The sequence below is a fragment of the Cloeon dipterum genome, chromosome 1, assembly GCF_949628265.1.
Source record: "Cloeon dipterum chromosome 1, ieCloDipt1.1, whole genome shotgun sequence".
Lineage (NCBI taxonomy): Eukaryota > Metazoa > Arthropoda > Insecta > Ephemeroptera > Baetidae > Cloeon > Cloeon dipterum.
In genome coordinates, this window is record NC_088786.1 from 18,329,623 (window position 1) to 18,347,363 (window position 17,741).

Consider the following 17,741-nt stretch of genomic DNA (forward strand, 5'->3'; position numbering starts at 1 on the left):
TATTGGATATATAATTCTATGACAATGAACATGAACTCAAATTAATAAAAAAAATACCTAAACAGCTAAGTTGCATATAATTCAACATGTCACCAAAGTAAAACAGTTAAAATTGAAATGTTGCCCATTTTTTTGAGGAAATTAAACATTTTGTCATTTACCCTTTCACATGATTTTGATTTCTCTTCTCGCAATCTATCTAACGGTGTGCGAATATCCCCTCTGGCAAAATAAATCATGATTTTTAATACGGAGACATTTATATGTAAAATTTATGGCTAATTTCCTCAGAAATTTAAACGGTACCCTGGGAAATTTTTCAAAAATCATGGTCTACTTCTTAAAAATTAAACAAAACTCTGTTTAAAGCCGTAATTTTCGTTTATTTTTCTAATCATATATTGAGTTCTTAATTTCGAAAACGTATCGCCGCCTCTGGATTACATTACGGGGAAAAGGAAGTCAAATTCTCTCAATTGTTGAAATGCCAGATTTTTTTGTAAAGGATCCCATCACGACACCCCAACAACATCATGGCTAAACCACCACATTGATGCTTCAAAAACTTGAAACTCGCTGTTGACTTTCAGATCTTCACTGGAGAGGAAGTAGCAGAGAGTAGTTCTTTTGGCAATCTAGATTATAGTTAAAATACTGAAAAAACTTGTGCATTCACAAGCATACTTATCGAAAAAAAATATTTAACATTTTGTGCAAAATAAAATGTTACTTTTTGATCTACATTCGAATCACTAATGGAAAGACTTTTTTAATTTTGCTCTTTGTAATATCTTTAGCAACTTGATATTTCTTTTTTGTTTTTGTGGATGATTTAAAAATTGGTCACAGCACTTAATTTATTTAAATTACAGTAACATTTAGTTTATTTTTTAGCGTTTGCAATTAAAATTTTTAAATGTATAATCGGAAAAAATAAATTACTTACTACACAAAATTTGTTTTTTATTGGACATAACCCACTTATTTCATCTGATAGTTAAGGTATTCGAAATTTTAATAATAATCAATCTTGCTGCTACCATTATTTTTAAAAAATGAAACAAAAAAATTAAAAAAAATATTACTTACATTTGCATTAAATAAAAAACATTATTTCAAATGGCTCTTATAAAAGAAAGCTATAATAAGTCCTTTTCAGAAGATTGTAATTTCATCCTCGCTCGCTTTTTTTGCAAATCGGCTCATTTTTTAGCTGGAGGCGAAGACACACAGTGAGGGTGCAGAGATTGATGGGGGCATACGCACATTTGCGAGAGTTTGGCACGTGCGTTTGTGCGCGCCGTCTAACAAGCTCTAATCCGAGATAAGCTGATAAGCGAGCAAGCGAAGAGAGGAGGCTGGCGGCCGGCCGTCAAGGGTCGCAGCGAGAACAATGCGCCAATATCGGCGCGCGTGGTCGCAGGCCCCGCAATTAGGCTGGCGTAAAAGTTGATTGCGCTTTGTTAGGCGTGACCACCGGCTGCTTGACACCCCTGACCGCAACAATGGCACCACACAGAGCCGAGCAGAGGGGCTGTCTGACACATAATCTTATTTCCAAACAGGCGGGCGCAATTTCAGGGCCATCGGCAGCATTGTGTGCCGTGCGCCTCTTGAAGAGCAGCGCCGGAATATTCAATACCGCGCAGCTCGAGACTGATGATTCAGCAGCAGTCAAAGGAGCCATAGAGGAGCAGCACTCGCCCTTTCCGTATCACCCACCCAGCATCTCTCGTCCAAAAAATGCGCGCACGGGGGACAAGAATGGGTAGCCTGATTTTGTCCAAATTTAATTTGTTTCAGAAAAGGTACTTGGAAATTATACGAAGGATTTGTCCGGAAGGTACATATGTCCGATTGGAATTCATCAGAAAGAAATTTGTGTGAAAGGGAATTGTTTGTCTAGCAGTAATTTGTCCAACTGGAATTGTTCCCAATTGAATTTGTCCTTAATTAATTTTGTCAGGATGGAATTTGTACAAAATTAGACTTTGTCTGAAATGAATTTGTCCGAAATTGTATTCATCCAAAAGGATATTGCCTAATTATAATTTGTCTAAATTGGAATTTGACTTACAAAAACATGGCTGAAAGAATTTTGTCCGAATGGAATTTAAACATAATTTTGAAAACAAAAGGTCAGATAATGTGATGAAAAATATTTTTAGATAAATTCCTCTCGGACTTTCATCACGTTCCCCACAAGAATGAAAAGAGACTTTTCTGCTTTAACAAAGAGCAAGGCTGCGGCTATCTCTCTCTTTTATTCGCGCTCGGGCATTGTATGTCTCCACCGATTCTTTCGTGGTGGCCTCGACGCAAAAATCGATATTTACGTGTGTGTGTGTGTGTATACATATGCAGGTGAGAGACTCATCACACTACGCAGGCTGGCCCGAAGCCAAGCTTTATTTTTCCTTGGGTGGCTCGTGTCGTCTCCAAGCGCAATTTATGGCCGGCCATTTATGCGTGAATTTGTCAAACCGCTGCTGCATGCCGGTGACTGTGATCCATTTTTTCGCCGGTCGCGCTGTGGCTTGCCCCGCGCATAATTCGCCCCTGACATGACAGCCACTGCATTCTGATTGCTGTGTGTGTGTATGCTGGGCTGACCGAGTGCGGTGCAGAAAAATCATCCAGCGAACTGCTCGACAGTTGAAATTGACTCGATGTTACTGCAGCTAGACCCCTGAGCTACCAGAAATAAAGGACACAGCTTCCAAAATAAGCAGATAATAAATGTTTTTAAATTTATATCAAAACTTTTTAAACTCTTTGTCTTTATTTGTATGCAACTGAATGATATTAAACTGGAGATATACTAATTAAATTAAATCAAATATTTCTTCGGGCTTATTTTTTATACGCCCTAATCGAATTTTAACTTTTTCTAATTAATTTACAATATGAATTCTTCATGCTCAGCGAATCAGAGTTGATTTATCTGGCAAGTCGCTTCTCCGTGCAAACAGCCTCTGAGATTTAGTGGAGCGCATTTTACCACAGCACACACAGCAGCGCAACGACGAGAGAGTGGGTTTGCGAATGAGTGTTTTTGGCCACGGCTTGAAAGATCTGCAAGTGACACAAGTCAGAGGGATGGTAATTTATGGGCCGCATTTACCAGCACTTTTCCCTCTCTCCTGCGCCAAACTAAAGCGGAAATATTAATTTAACTGCTGCCGCTGCTGCTCGACTGTTGTGCGCCGCACGAAACAATGGAGCCTTGCCTGCGTGTGGTATTATTATTCCTCGCGCCGAGCATAAAGCGCAGATTCCACGCCGATCGAACAATAAAAAGATGAAACGATGCTGCACCATCTTGCTCACTCATCAAGATGAAAATTACGGAAGCATTAGGATATCAATCGCCTTGTAAGATTCAATCAAATTATTTTCTTTTCAATATTTCATAGGCTTTCCACTGCAGGCAACAGCAAATTTTGATGAATTGGATTTAATGAAAATTACTGGCCATTTACAAATCCAAATGGTTGTTTGTTGGCAATAGTGTCAACGTAATTACTGTCAAAAGCTATGTAACACCTGACGAAAAATTTAAATAGCCTAAATAAACCATGATTTTATAAAAAAATCATCTTGAAAGTATTGAAATGCATCTACAAGCCTTTACATTTCAGCACGCAATTTTCGCAGAACATATTTTGGTTGGAAATATTTGGAAAAATCTTAGATTTTTCTAGACCTATGACTAACAAAGGTTTCGAATAATTTTTATAAATCCCTCATTCAGATTTGACTATCTCAGCTTCCAGATGAGTCATTCAGACCAGCTCAGCGCCACATTCAAGCTTATTGAGTGGGCAACAAAGTGGCAATTAAATCAAAGCTCCCTTTTATATTTTGCCAAAATGTTAAAACCACCACCAGAATATCGATGGACCACAATATTTTTTAGATGCAACGTAAGCTGTTTCAATTATATTTCATTTTAATTGGATTTTTCTTGAGATATTGATAATATACATATTTATTTAAAGTAGTGCGTGTCGTGTGTCTTGTAATTTCTCAGCTTCTAAGCGTTTTGGATTTTTAAATCCATTCATTCTTGAAAACTATCAACCACTTGGATTCGGAAATGTACTATACTCCAATAATCAAATTAAAGTGGACAAAATCAAGAGTCAATTCAGTCAATCCTTCTTCTGCAACAGAGACGGAGGTCAACCGAATAAGTGAAAATAAGTCCCACGGGACAAAGCAAAATAAATCTAAGCCATCAAAACTAATGAAACCTCCTACTCAAGCCAAGCAACATAATGAAGACTCATTTTATGTGCTGCTTTTATGTTTTGCAATCTTCCTCTCCGAAAGCATGAAGAGGACATCGTGAGAGATTCGGGTTGCGTGTCTCGATTACGCGACCCACTGCAAAAAATGGGGTAGGACGCTCACGGAAACTGACAATTTGCTCCGGAATTCGTGACGGAGAAGCCAAAAGGGACGGGAGTTTGCTGGGTAGGTGTGTGTGTGTGTGCAGCCAGACCGCAGCCAGGCACTTTTATTGATTTGAAATGGACACTTTCCTTCAGCGCGCCGCCATCTCTCACCCTCATGAAGACCTCTTATCTTACAAATTCCACTTCACTGAGCTGGAAGCAGAATCATGTCGATTTACACTGATACCCCCATCATCAAGCACACGCGCGCTACACCGCGGCTATGCTTCAAATCTAATTCACATTTTTAGCGCAAGACATACGCCGCCGCAGATTCTCCAGCCCCTTTCTCTCTTTCCACCTCGCCAATCAGCACACTCTCCAGAATGCTGCTGGTGCGTGCGTTACGTGCGCAAATTCTTCTCGGCTGTCCAATTTTATCAGTCAACAGAAATTTATCAATCGACAAGAAAGATGAGTTCTGGCTGGAACTTCAATTTCGTACACTTCCTTTTCAAAGTGGAATACTTAGACGTCTCAGCCGCGAGATTTAAGGCGGCGGCTGACGGGACCGGCTTAGCCGAATTTTTTTCCCAGAGGCTGGCCATTTTCACCGGCCGTTGGCGCAGCTGACAACATTTTAAATGTGAAGTTTGATAGTGCTTAAAAACCCGAAAGGCCGGAAGAGTTTTTTCTCCTGCACTTTTCATATTTGTGACCCTTTTTCATCGGCGGCTGGCGCAGCTTAGCCACATTCACGGTAGCGTGACCCTAAATTTGCCAGCTAGCCGTTAGTTCCAGCCAGAACGAACTATCTCATCTTTCTTTTGGCCTTATAAATTTCTGTTGATTGATAAAATTAGACAACCGAGACCTCTAGAAATACTTATTTTTAAAAAAATAATGCATTCAAGTATTTCAATAATTTCAAAAGAGACTTTATCTGTGAGCGTGAGGCTTAAATTCCCGCAAAGGAGTATACAGAATAAGGCGTCAATATACCAGGGTTGCATAATATTTAAGATGTTAAATAGGAATATAATATATCTAAATGGAAAAATTAAATTTTTTATTCCAATAAGAGATGTTTTTGTTAATAACATCTTAAAAAAATAATGATAGGAGCTATTGTTATTTCGTATTATTGGTATTATTATACTCAGTAAAAACGTCGAAAAAACTAAACGCTCATCAGCACTAATTATGGTTAATTAAGATTTTAGAGGAGAGGTTGTGGTTAAAAAAAATAAACCTCTGCCCCGCAGGGTTGTTTTGGACTTGTTTAAGCTTTGCAATTTTATTCTCACTGTCCATTCACGGGATTTTCACAATCACTGATCAGCAGAGCCTGCTAATGAATTCGCAGTTTGACTTTTGCAAAAATAAAGTGTGCTTGTTTGCCTAGAGACGCTCATTTGGCCGCTTCAGCAAGTGAGAAATGCTGTTTGAATCGCGTCTGTTGACACAATCACAAACAGACGCGCGCCGCGCGACAAGTTTTCGACAAACAAACACACACACGCGCTTTGTGCCGTCACTTGCGAGCGTGCACACACAGATCCAGTTGGCTCCCCCGATCTGCCCCCGTTTTCGACGCATTTTACTGATTGTGATTCGACTCACTGGTCTCCACCTAATAGAATTTGCTTCATTTCCACCCTTTAGCGTCGATATAGTCTCTCCTATAGTTGCCTGCGCGCGCGAGTGCTTGTGCTTTTGAACCGTGCGGGGGACTATATCAAGATTTGCATAGGTGCGTTGTGTACGCATGGCTAGCGCACACCTTATTGAATTTCACCAATTTAGATATCGATTTCGAAGCAAATGACTTTGACAGTGATGGCTACATACCGAACGAGCCACGCTACCCCCTTTAGAAAATTTTTCTTCGCTCAGCCCGTATTCAGAAGTGGTATAGGAGTGGTTAAAAGCCACGCTTGATGATGGCGCTTTTGGGACTGAGTGAAATTTCAATACAAAAAGTGCTTCAACTGCTTCTGGTATTGATCCCTTTACACAATTTTTATATTTCCCTTCCTGAACCTAGATGCAAATGGAAAATTTCCGATTCAAACTAAGAGGATTTTCTGCCTTCGATTTAGCATATTTTTTCTAGTTTATAAAAATATCATTAATTTAAAAAATTCATATTTTAATTATTTTTTTAATTTTTAATAGAAAAGAGTGAAATTAATTTATTTAAGAATGAAAAAGGATTAAAACTGATTTTGCAATAGCTAAACCAATAGCAGATAAACCGGGGAAGGAATGCAAAAAAATGAAAAATCACATAATTCTAATCTAATTCTAACCCAAAAGGGGATTCCTCTTCAAAGTTGAAAGCCTATTTCTTAATGGGAGAAACAAATTCACAGTACTTATTTGCAATTAAAATTCTCTTGATTGGGCGGCAGTTAGCAGCGTTCAATTAAGAAGGTACACGAAGTGTGTTGTTTTTCCTTAATTAACTTTTTTCGTGATGTCAGGAAAAGCAAATGAAAATTTCCACTTGGGAATTATTCGCCATTTGTTCCGATTTAAAGCAGCATTTTTCTTACTCCCCGAAGCAGCCAAATGAACATCTGCATGCAAACAAGTACATTTTTTAACAAAAAAGTAAAACTGCGAATTCATTAGCAGGCAGGTGCATTAAAAAGCTTAAAAAGCCGCTCAGCCGGCTAAAGTGTCGCAATATTTCGCGGAATGAGCTTTAAAACCTGTCTCGTGAGCGTGGAAAAAGCGCATCATGCGCGCGGGACAGTTTGCACAATGCTAAATATATTTTGGGTGACAGATTTAGAGCTGAGGAGAGCAGTTTACGAATGCGCACACACAAACACATAGAACCGCTTTGCCGCGTGTCTGAAAATGATGGGCAGGGCGAAAATTGCTGATGAGGGTTTTGCTGCTCGGTATGACTAATGAGGCTGCTGGATGCATAACCCCATCAATTAATCCGGGAGATGTGCAAGAAGCGATGCGTGTGTCCGCAGATTTTGTGAAAGACAGCCACTCTCTCTCGGCGTCGTCGGATGCGGGGGCGCAAAATGGAAATCGCTGGCCAAAAGGACCGACTCTCACTCAATGTTCGAGTTTCTTGCGGCTCGCTTACAACTAATCCCGGTCGCCATAGCGAGACAGTCCACGAAACTTTGATTCGGGTGCAGTGCACTTCTCCGGCTTAAAAGCTCGTTAAATTGGAAATGGGAGCAGAAGCCTCCCGATCCGGATAGACTTAATTTATTGTCCCTCGTGAAAAAACAACAACAGAGAAAATTAAAATTTAAAAAAAAATGGAAAATTTGTTTGGTTTTCTCGAACAAACGAAGAAATGAACATTTTATTTCAGAAAATTTGTATCCACTATTCTTCACACTGTTTCTTGATAAAATAAAATTTTATTTTTCAGAAAATATGAAGTGAAAATATACCCTGCGCTTTAGTTAAACGTTGATGATGTTATATTTTTGTAACTAAATCAATTTAAAAACTAAAAGTAAAAAGAGGGATACATTTTTGCAAGTTATTAATGTAAGTGTCCCTGATATTTGTATTACATTATGGTGATAATTTGAATAAAGTAATAATTAATTAGATTAATGTGAATTAAAGCGAATTGAGACTGCGGAAACCCTAGTTGCCAAAAGGCTTAAACTAATCCCTATAAGGATTCAGGTAACGTCAAATTTGACTCAGGCAGAATTGTACATTATTGATGAATGTGGCTGCAAGGTTAGCATTATTATATGCTTTTCATGCTTTTAAAATCGTGAAGACTGTTTCCGCCTACTTAAAACCTTACTTTATTTCATAACACGGAGTTTCCCAAAATGTATCAGATATCAAAGGGAGAATTCGAAATATGACTATAAAGTATGGTTAAGTGCTGTAAATTTTGGAGAAAATTGGCAAAAATTGAATTTTAACTGAAGCAAAAAGGTTGAAAAACTGCTCATTGAAGTCAAAAATTATAATAATTTTCTATCGTTGTTCTAAATCAATCCACTTTAATCAATTATTAAAATCACATTTCTATAATTTTAATTTTCATTCGAGGTTTTTGAATCTCTTAGAATGAGTATGTACTTGACAGTAAAAAGTTGAATCGTCCTTTTTTAAATTAATGTATTTTTATCGTTTTATAAAAAAGCAATTTTCAGCCAGAGGGGCTAATACCGACCGATACTTAGCACGTGCACTTAAATGATGGGATGAAAAGGGGATGCTGCAGCATGTCTCATCGAGATCAGCTCTCTGATAAATCATCATGTAGGGAAAAGGGGATCGAGCGTCGAATTAATCAGCCAGGAGAGGGTGAGGAATGAAAATGCCAGGGCTTATCGAACAATGTCCACAGAGTTGTATTTATTTATTTAATATTATTATTCCATACATGCATTCATACATAGCATCACTTTCAATTTCTTCATATTTTTTTTTGCAATTTTTCGTAAGCAAGTTGTTTCATTTTTAATAATAATCTTAATAATTGCATTTTAAGAACTATATAATTATTATCATTTACACGGGTGTGGTAGAGTAAATTTTGCTATACTTCCACTTCTTGCATCTTTTTTGGTACAACATCTGTTTTTTGTTGTCTTGGATTTTCGTCATCAATTTAACTATGTATTTACATACACATAACAGCACACAGAAAAACTTTTCTCAATCTTTTTCCTTTCGTAGAGTGTTCTTAACCTTAGACTCGGAGAGGAAAACGCAAAGGGGACACCCCCGCGGTTCGGAGGCGGCAACAACAATGTAACAGTTAGCTTCCTTAAATATTAAGGGGATGATAAAAGCTTTGAGAAATAATCAACGAGGACTGGGTCGATGGTCAAAATTGCTAGAGGCCTTTTCGTGTTCTCAATCAAATTCGGGCGAAATGTGTGTGTGTGTGTGGTATGATCAATTTTTTTCCGCGAAACAACTGCTATATGTATTTTCTCATTAAGTGAGATATTCGCTTAGTAACTTTGAAATTACCGGTTTTTATCGAAAATTTTTACATAAAGAGCGTGTGTGTAAAAAAGAGTTTTCTCTATTTGTATATCTGACTGAGTTGTAATTTACTTTAGACCTTAATTATGGAGATGCTTCATCGATACCGCAATCACTGAACAACAATAGCCTCACTTTCTTTGCGAGTTTTCTTTGTATTCTGAGATTTTGATCACCCTTTCTTTCCTACTAAATTCTGCGTCGCCACACGCTCCTTCTTCTCTTCTTCGTTATGCATAGGTGTGTGTGTTTGTTTTTTGTCGTGTTTGTGTGTGAATGTCGTGTATTTAAGTATTATATAAACAATGCGAACATGTAAAAATCCTACAGTTAGTCGTAGATAATCAAGTTGCACGTACGTTCCACAAAAACCGCGGACAAATCAAAAAAGGAGACGGTCACGAATAACGCTAGCTGTTTACTCATCAGTTTGCATAGTAAGAAAAATTTGAAAATATCATATCATCAGTTACAATATTAAATCTTTGTAGTAATAATAATTAATCAATTATTCTCATCATCATCATCATCATCATCATTTCGCCACATATATAGTTTGTAGTACAATAATAATCATCGTTCACGATTCTCATTTTTGACTCTCTATTATTATTATCGCTTATTGCTATTCCTTAATTATTGCATACACAATAAATACGGGTTTTCATCTTCAAATCTGTACCGTTAAGTTCCTGCGTGTAAATTCACTATTTTGGTATTTCTTTTTACAAGAGTTGATTTCTCCGTGTCAGGGTGTGTGTGTGTTAGCGAAACATACGATTTCTCTTAATTTGTTTATCATACTCTTTGGGCAGTAACTCCTCTCGCCGCCGGATTCACCTGCGTGGCCCGAGGAGGGGGACTTTTCATATTTTTACTCTTCACTTTGAAACGTTAGTTGAGTTTTCGTTTAGGAGATCTCGCAAAAAAGTCAGAATACGAAACCGAGCGAAAAAAATAAATTTATTCGAAATTGAGGGTTCCACAAAAAATGCGACTGGCTTTTGCTTTAAATTCTGGCTGAATCAGAGCTCTATTAAGTTCATCTGTTTAATTATCTTAAGGCTGCATTATTATTTTACTCTCAGGGTTGGGAAAAGCGCTTTTCGTTTCAATTCACGAATTGCAAGTCCGCTGGGGACTTGTGTGTTATTATATAGGTTGAGGAGTTTAGGACTGGAGAAGGCGGGGTCTGGAAGAAAACTAAAAAAATATACTGCAGCTAAATTAGATTGACACGATCGTGTTATTGGCTATGTTTCGTCTGTTGTTGCAATACGTATATTGTGTGTGGATTTTCTTTTTCTGCGGATTTTAACTAATTACCTTTTTGAAGCTAGGTTATCTTACAATATATTATTTAAATAATTTATATTTTATTTACACAGTCTTTTAAAAAGTGCCATTTTACAAATCAATGGTTTTTCCGTTTACTCGTAATCATAAAATCTCCTATGTCAGTCCAATGAAGTGTAATCAGAATAGGAAATTTGATGAGTTCTCGGGTTAGAGTGTGTGTTTTTACTTTTAAATTATGACACTGCCTTTTTTCGTTACGTGTGTGTGTGTGTGTGTGGTTCAAATCAGAGGGTTATTGGATAAACCGAGCTTTACGAGATGAGAGAATCGAACTCAGAAATTTAATTCCAGGGGGTTCGAGAGGGGGAGAGGAAAGAGAGTATATCGCGTTTGTTTTTTTCCATTTCTTCGCCGTCGTAATTGATGCGTGATATGTTGATATGATTTTATTTAATATTCTTTAGTTAGCAATTCGGGTTTACCTCCATCGCGCGCGCACGGTTTTTGAATTAGAAATCATTGCTCTCATATTACAACAATAGTCAGACCTCGAGCTTACTCTTTTAATATTTATATTGCAAAATATTATTATTTCTTTCCTCGCGGTTAGTGATTAGGTGTGTGTTAGTGAGTGTGAGTTGGATTTTCAAAGTGTTCCTGAATTTGTAGATATCAAGGTGAGGGTGTTTTATTCATATAGAAACCCTGTGAGCAATATTCTCTTGCGTTTTATTATTGATTAGCAGCACTCGGAACTCAAAACGAAGAACGGGGTTTAATTTTAATCTTTTTTTTTTTAAATATTATTTCGAAATGCTCTCACCAGGAAAATGAATCAGGCCAATCAGGGCGACCGAGGGTGGAAATCACGACCAAAAACCGCTGATCTCACTAATTTGGTGTTTCGAACGCAACGGGAAAAGTCTTTCGCGGTTTCTGGCGCCGCCGGCTCGCTCCTTTGTTTTATCGAATTAGTCGTGTGTTTTGCTACATTGGCTCCAAGTCGACGTGGGTGTTGTTATTTCTACGCCAAATGCTAGTGTGTGTGTATGCAGTATTTTATACATGTATCACATAGTCCAGTGGCATTTAGCAGCCTGCATGCTTTGTCATTAAATCTCCCTAGTTGACTGCACTCAAATTAAGAAACGAGCCGAGAGAATAAAGGAAGAGAGGACAGAGAGGAAACGCATAGAGGGGTAAAGTGTCTGAGATTGAAACATTGATTGCCCTTGTGCCATCGTCAATCAGCAGAGTCGAGTTACATGTTATACTTGTTAAGTTCCGTCGGTTGTAAGAAAAGTCTTTTCTTTCTGCAGTGGTCTCTTTCTTTTTCGTCTGCTTTAAATTTAGCAAATTTACACTTTTCAAAAGGGGAAGGCACCAAAAAATATCGTGAAACTGAACGTTTTTGCAGCAATTCTCATTTAGCCTTGATAGTCGCGCTAAATCCTATCAAACTCGAGAACTGAATTTATTGAAATCTTACTCTTTATATGCACATGCGACGTGAATTTCCAGCGTCTCAAAATAGATTATAGATTCATCAGCACACGCGCACAATTCATTTTCAAAGACGAGAGATGAGCTTTTGTGAAACGGTGAGTTTTATACCTATTTACAGCTTCGAACGACAGAGAGATTACACAGTGAGAGATTTGTGCAATAGATTTAACCGTTTGCGGGGGTGAGTGTTTATGCTCTAATTTGCTTTCCGGCGCCTTTTCCTTCCTCTGCGGTAACCTCTGTTGCGACACAAACAGCTTATCTTTGCGTATTATTCCTTTTTGTTACGCGAGTGTGTGGGTTTTTTCATTCATTGGCAATATGTGTAATGAACAGACAGAGAGAGGGAGATCTTCTCCATGGATATATAGTGTATGTAATTCCGCTAATGCATTTCGTCTGACGAAGGGGAAAAAAAGAAAGAAAGTAAAAATAAAAATAAAAAGAGAATCAGGAAACGCAAGATCAACTCATTCCACGACGATATGTATGTGTCAAACTAGTTATGGGAAATCAGGATGGATGCTCAACTCGACTGTGTACACAATTAGTTATTATATGTATTATTATCCCTTGTGTTATTTTCCAGGAGGGAGGGGAGGTGGGGGTGTAAAACTTTCAAGTCTTTGCATGTATCAGACTTTCCATATCCATTAATCGTTATACAAAGAACGTACGGTCATGAAGTTTTAGCCAAAAATATACAAGTTAAAAATCTCCAACTAAATACTCTTCATTTCAAGGTTGTAAAACTGCGTGTTTCTTTCTCTGATCCTGAACTGCGCACTGTGCTCCTAGTGTGTAATTATATTCAGCTAGTGTTTTAAAATTCATGGGCGTTACAACCTTAAAATTGCTATACTTTTCAACTAATCATATTCCGAGAGTATACAGTAATCTAGATTTTTGGTTTACTCATAGGACTTAATAGAAAAAATAAATCAGCCTGATTTGCAGTTTAGATTGTATTTCGGCTAAATTGACTTGATGATGCAAAAAAATAATTTAACGCAAATCGCAACTATAAATAAACATTCTCATTCCTAAATATTCATCATTCGAGAGATCATTGACTTGTGTGAGTTTGTAATGTGTGTGAGTGGATAGTAAAAAACTTCATATTAAAAAGCGTCAAAGAACATCCGCGATTTTTCGTGTTTGTGGAATTTATTGCAACGACGAGTCCTGTTCGCTGGCGTTTTGCGTATCTTAACAATGTAATTATGCTTAATTATGGCTGCTTTCCTGTGTGTGAGTGTGTGTGTGATGCTCTAGCTGCTATTACGTGGAGTACAATTGCAAATTGCCGAGTGCAATCGGCGAGAAATTTCTGTGCTAGTAAGACGTACGTGTGTGTGTGTTGCTGTATTTGCTTCCGTTTCTTGTTTGCCAATCATGCGACACGAAAATACAGATCAAGTGGTTGTATATAAATTATCATGATTCAATTTTAATAATAATGTGTGTTCTTACTATGCTTACAAGTAGTGTTTCAACGTCAGTTTATCGTTACAATTATTTACAATAATACACAACGATGCGTTAACTCTATATTCATATGACGGCCACACTCACACTTGTCTAATTTAACCGACTGATCTCTTAATTAATGAAGGATTGATTTTCCTCATACGCACGCTCGCTTTTCAAAAACAGTTGTGTGTAGTGTGTGTGTTTGTGTGTGAGTGTTTGTGAATAGTTTTACACAGCTAAGAGGGAAACGTTGAAAAAGATTCGATTTCCCAATATCTTCTCACGTTTTTTATAAATATTAATTTTAGTCATTTTCATTTATTTAAAAAGTGTAATAACGATAGTGTTTCCTCTTAGATTTTTTACTCCACACATTATTATTGCTTTTATATCAGTCGTTACAGATGAAAATTTCCTCCAACCAATAATTTCATGAGTTACAACAACAAAAAACTCAACAGAAGTGGAGAAACCTCGAGAGTTAAAAACAATCGCGCACACATATAGTGAAAAAGTATTTAGTCCCTGATTCTTTTTTCGCAAATTCAACAACGTGTACCAACATCGTGTCTAACTAATCGACTTTGAAATTGCGCCTTTTTGCTCAAATTTCCACTATTGCTCTAATTCGCTCGCACGAAATCCTAGAAATCTTCGATTTTTCTTTTTAATCTTAACAACATATTGTCAGTGTGTGTGTATAGCAAAACGTCTCGTATAAAAAATTAAATGTGTGTACGTGTGTGTGTGTCGTGTTCAAGTGTGTTTCTGTGATGCTGGTGGCAAAAGTGGATGAAACTTTGCTTTTTGGCCTCAAAAGGACAACGAACGCAAAAATTGTGCACGAAATATCATACGACTGAATTGCACTCTTGTATTTCAGTTTCCCTTTTGTGTATGCTTTGTTTTCGAGTCAAGGACACAATCAATAAGGAACTTAATAACGCCTCTCTTCTCAGCAAAGATATACACGTCCTGGAAACAACCTTACAAATTAGTATATCGTGGCGATAATTCTTTTGCCTTAACTACGCAACACTTAACACTAATCTTACAATTGCTTGCTTATTTATAATAATTTTTCGGTTTTCGCCCGCGCCTGACAATCAACGGGGGGTGGGCAGGCTGGCAAAACTGACAACGGAACACACTTTAAGACCCTCTCCACACTTAGCGTTATGTACACTGCTGCTTACACTTAGTTTCTTGCTTTCTTTCTTTCTATTTCTGGGGGGATAAGTTGCTTGCATTTTTTAGATGCCAGGAGTAGTGGCAACGCGATCGAATAAACGAATATTTTCGTGGCTCTAGCTGCCCGATCACTACTTCAATTTTCGTGACGTGTTTTACAATTGATTTCAAAGATGCCCAGTAACAACACATCCGCGAAACACTAGCGTACAATTATATAGCAGGCACCCAATTGAATTAACTTTTTGCGCACGTGAGTGAGTGAGTGTGTGTATGTGTGTGGATTTTTCCCTTCAAACCCCGATTTTCGTCGCACATTTGACATAACGTACTAGATTAGTTAAAGTTGTACATTACAACGACAATGCGCGCATTATGCTGTTTTGTTTCTTTAGTGTGTGTGTGTGTGTATTCTCTTATTCATCCCCATAAATACATTAATTTTTATTTTATAATAATTACACTTACAAGTTATTGATCACTTTTTGAAAGTTAACCGCGTTTCGTGTATGTGTGTGTGTCTGTGTGTGAAGTATTAATTCTCGTGTGAGGGTGTGAATGTGACTTTTTTCTTCGATCTCGCATTATTTTTCGTGTAATAGGCACAAAGACCTAACAAACTACTTTTTATTTGGTAGCAGTACCGATCAAAGTTAGAAATAAATCCGGTTCAGGGTCGCAGTCCACTTAAAGACAATCCTTAACGTACTAGAAAGTATAATATGTATATATATAGTTTGCATTATATATAATAACATTACGTGTGTGATCAACAAAACAAACAAGAAAAATAATGATACGTACTCCACAATAAAATCAAAATGTACAGATATGAAAATAACTTTTCGATCTCGTCGACGATTTAAATACCATTTTTCATATTTTTCTTTTCTCGTCCTAAAATTTCAACTATTTTGGGATTCTTTTTGCGCAGAACACTGATGGCATGAATTTCACTGGAATTCAAAAAATACATGATTTGAGAGAGGGTGCGAATTATACGCTCGAGTCGAAACGGAGAGGAATTGATATCATCTGAGAGAGAGAAAGTGGCGGACAGACACGCGGGGGTTAGGTCTCCTCAAAAATCACAATATTATCCTCTCTTGCTCTCCCTGCTTTCACTAATAATTGGCATCGGTTGAGAGTGCCCTGCTCGATTTCTTTCCCGCTGCGCAACTTGATCCAAAGCTTGACAGGAAGAATCGCTTGTTAATTCGAGAGACGAATGCTCCGATCTGGTGAAATCGAAGTCATCCGAAAGGTGTTTCTTGATGAGGAAGGGCCACCGTCTCAATGCAGATCGTGTGTATGTGTGTGGGCGTGTTTACGGGGTATTTTCGTAGCAAAAACAAGTCCGTCTCAACGCACAGTGAGTGAGAGTGTGTTAGTGTGTCACATAGAGTGTGTCAGTGTATGCGTGAATATAATTCATGTGTGTTTTCTTGTGTGAGTGAATCGTGAAAATAACATACGAGCAGGAGTAGATCATTATCTCATTTTACCATTCAAATTAGCAACCTGAGATTTTGTGTCCACACAAATCTTTTTGTTTATGTGATATTTTGAATCTGAAACAGACAAGCGAGGGCAATAATTAATTAGTTGCGAAAGTGAGGAGCAGAATCGAGTTACCTGACAAATAAGTTACTCCCAAAAAATCTTCTCAATGGTACCCATTTGTGAAAGCTGCTGGAATCAATGGACCCTGTAGACATTGAAGTATTGCTTAGTTTGAGATGCAGGGACGTGCTCTGCATTTGGAAATATATATTTACACAGATATTCTACGCTTGGGAAAAATGATTGGAAGCGAGTTGTGATACAATAAACTTATAAAATTAAAATATAACTATAAAGGGCAGTGCACCAATTAATTCCAAAATATTTATATTTTTTCATACAACTATCGTACAGATTGAAATTAAACAAAAATTTGCTAGGAAATTTTTCAGTTATTCGAAGTTATAGAGTAATGGACGTTTGAATTTCGGATTTTAGACACTTTCAATGGTTTATTACACTTCAAATTTGTTTTCTTAATTGACAAAATGTTTCCAAGTTGTAAAAATAGATGTTTAAAAATCGAATTACACTAAGGGGTACGAGTTATTTAGCTTTATAGTTCGGCGGCTATGAGTGCTGGAGAAAAATCTGGGCAAATTCGGAAAGCTGATCAAATTTGAAGATTAAACATATTCTGGAAAAAATTTTACCTTCCCAAATTTTCGGAAAAGCCGTTTTAAGTTTGACTCATATATACCAGCAAGTTATTCAACTTGCAAATTTTTGTTTTAAATAGCCAAACTTAAGCTTTTATGATAAACATCATAGAAAAAATAAAGGGTTAACTACAAGCCGCATTACATTTCTGCACGCAATTATGCTACAGTACTGAAAATCTTTGGAAAAATTGCGAACGTTCCCTAATGCCTGAAAATTCACATCATTCGATCCATCTTGCTGAGGAGATCCAAAAAAATTTAAAGTTGATTGAAATCCGATCACTCTCAAGAAATAATAGCAGTATTTGTTAAAATTTTTTATTTTAAATTACGAAAGATTTAGCGAACCGTAAATAAAAAAAACTACAATTCTTAGCCAAAAAGGATATAATTTTATATATAAAAAAAACTATTGAATGGTGGAGGAAAAAACATAATTTTTGGATTAAAAGGTGCTTTGTGAGCTCATTTGCAATCCAAAAGAGTTTTCCCAAGATGTTATGGATATACAGAGAAAGAGAGAGATATATAAAGAGTTCGAAGCAAAACCCAACTCAACTCGTAACTGATCATTTCCTGCAGCGAAACAAAACTGAAAACTCATCTAGTTACTGAGAATGCTGCAAATGCAAATAATGAGAGA

At 37.2% G+C, this 17,741-nt stretch overlaps 1 protein-coding gene across 8 annotated transcripts in view; it reads right to left on the minus strand.

The window, feature by feature from the left end:
* Nucleotides 1-8,737: 8,737 nt before the first annotated feature.
* The window catches only part of Rbp6 (RNA-binding protein 6), a 292,546-nt gene continuing 283,542 nt past the window's right edge, over nucleotides 8,738-17,741 (minus strand). For 7 of the 8 annotated variants that reach the window (XM_065485994.1, XM_065486006.1, XM_065485985.1 and 4 more), the window contains 2 exons: nucleotides 16,509-16,581; nucleotides 8,738-16,444 (listed from right to left, as the gene is read on the minus strand). In XM_065485994.1, coding sequence (XP_065342066.1) covers nucleotides 16,540-16,581 — 42 coding nt within the window. In that variant the 3' untranslated portion in view covers nucleotides 8,738-16,444; nucleotides 16,509-16,539. Of the gene's footprint in view, nucleotides 16,445-16,508; nucleotides 16,602-17,741 lie in introns of all 8 variants that reach the window. The other variant, XR_010574926.1, reaches the window with a different exon arrangement.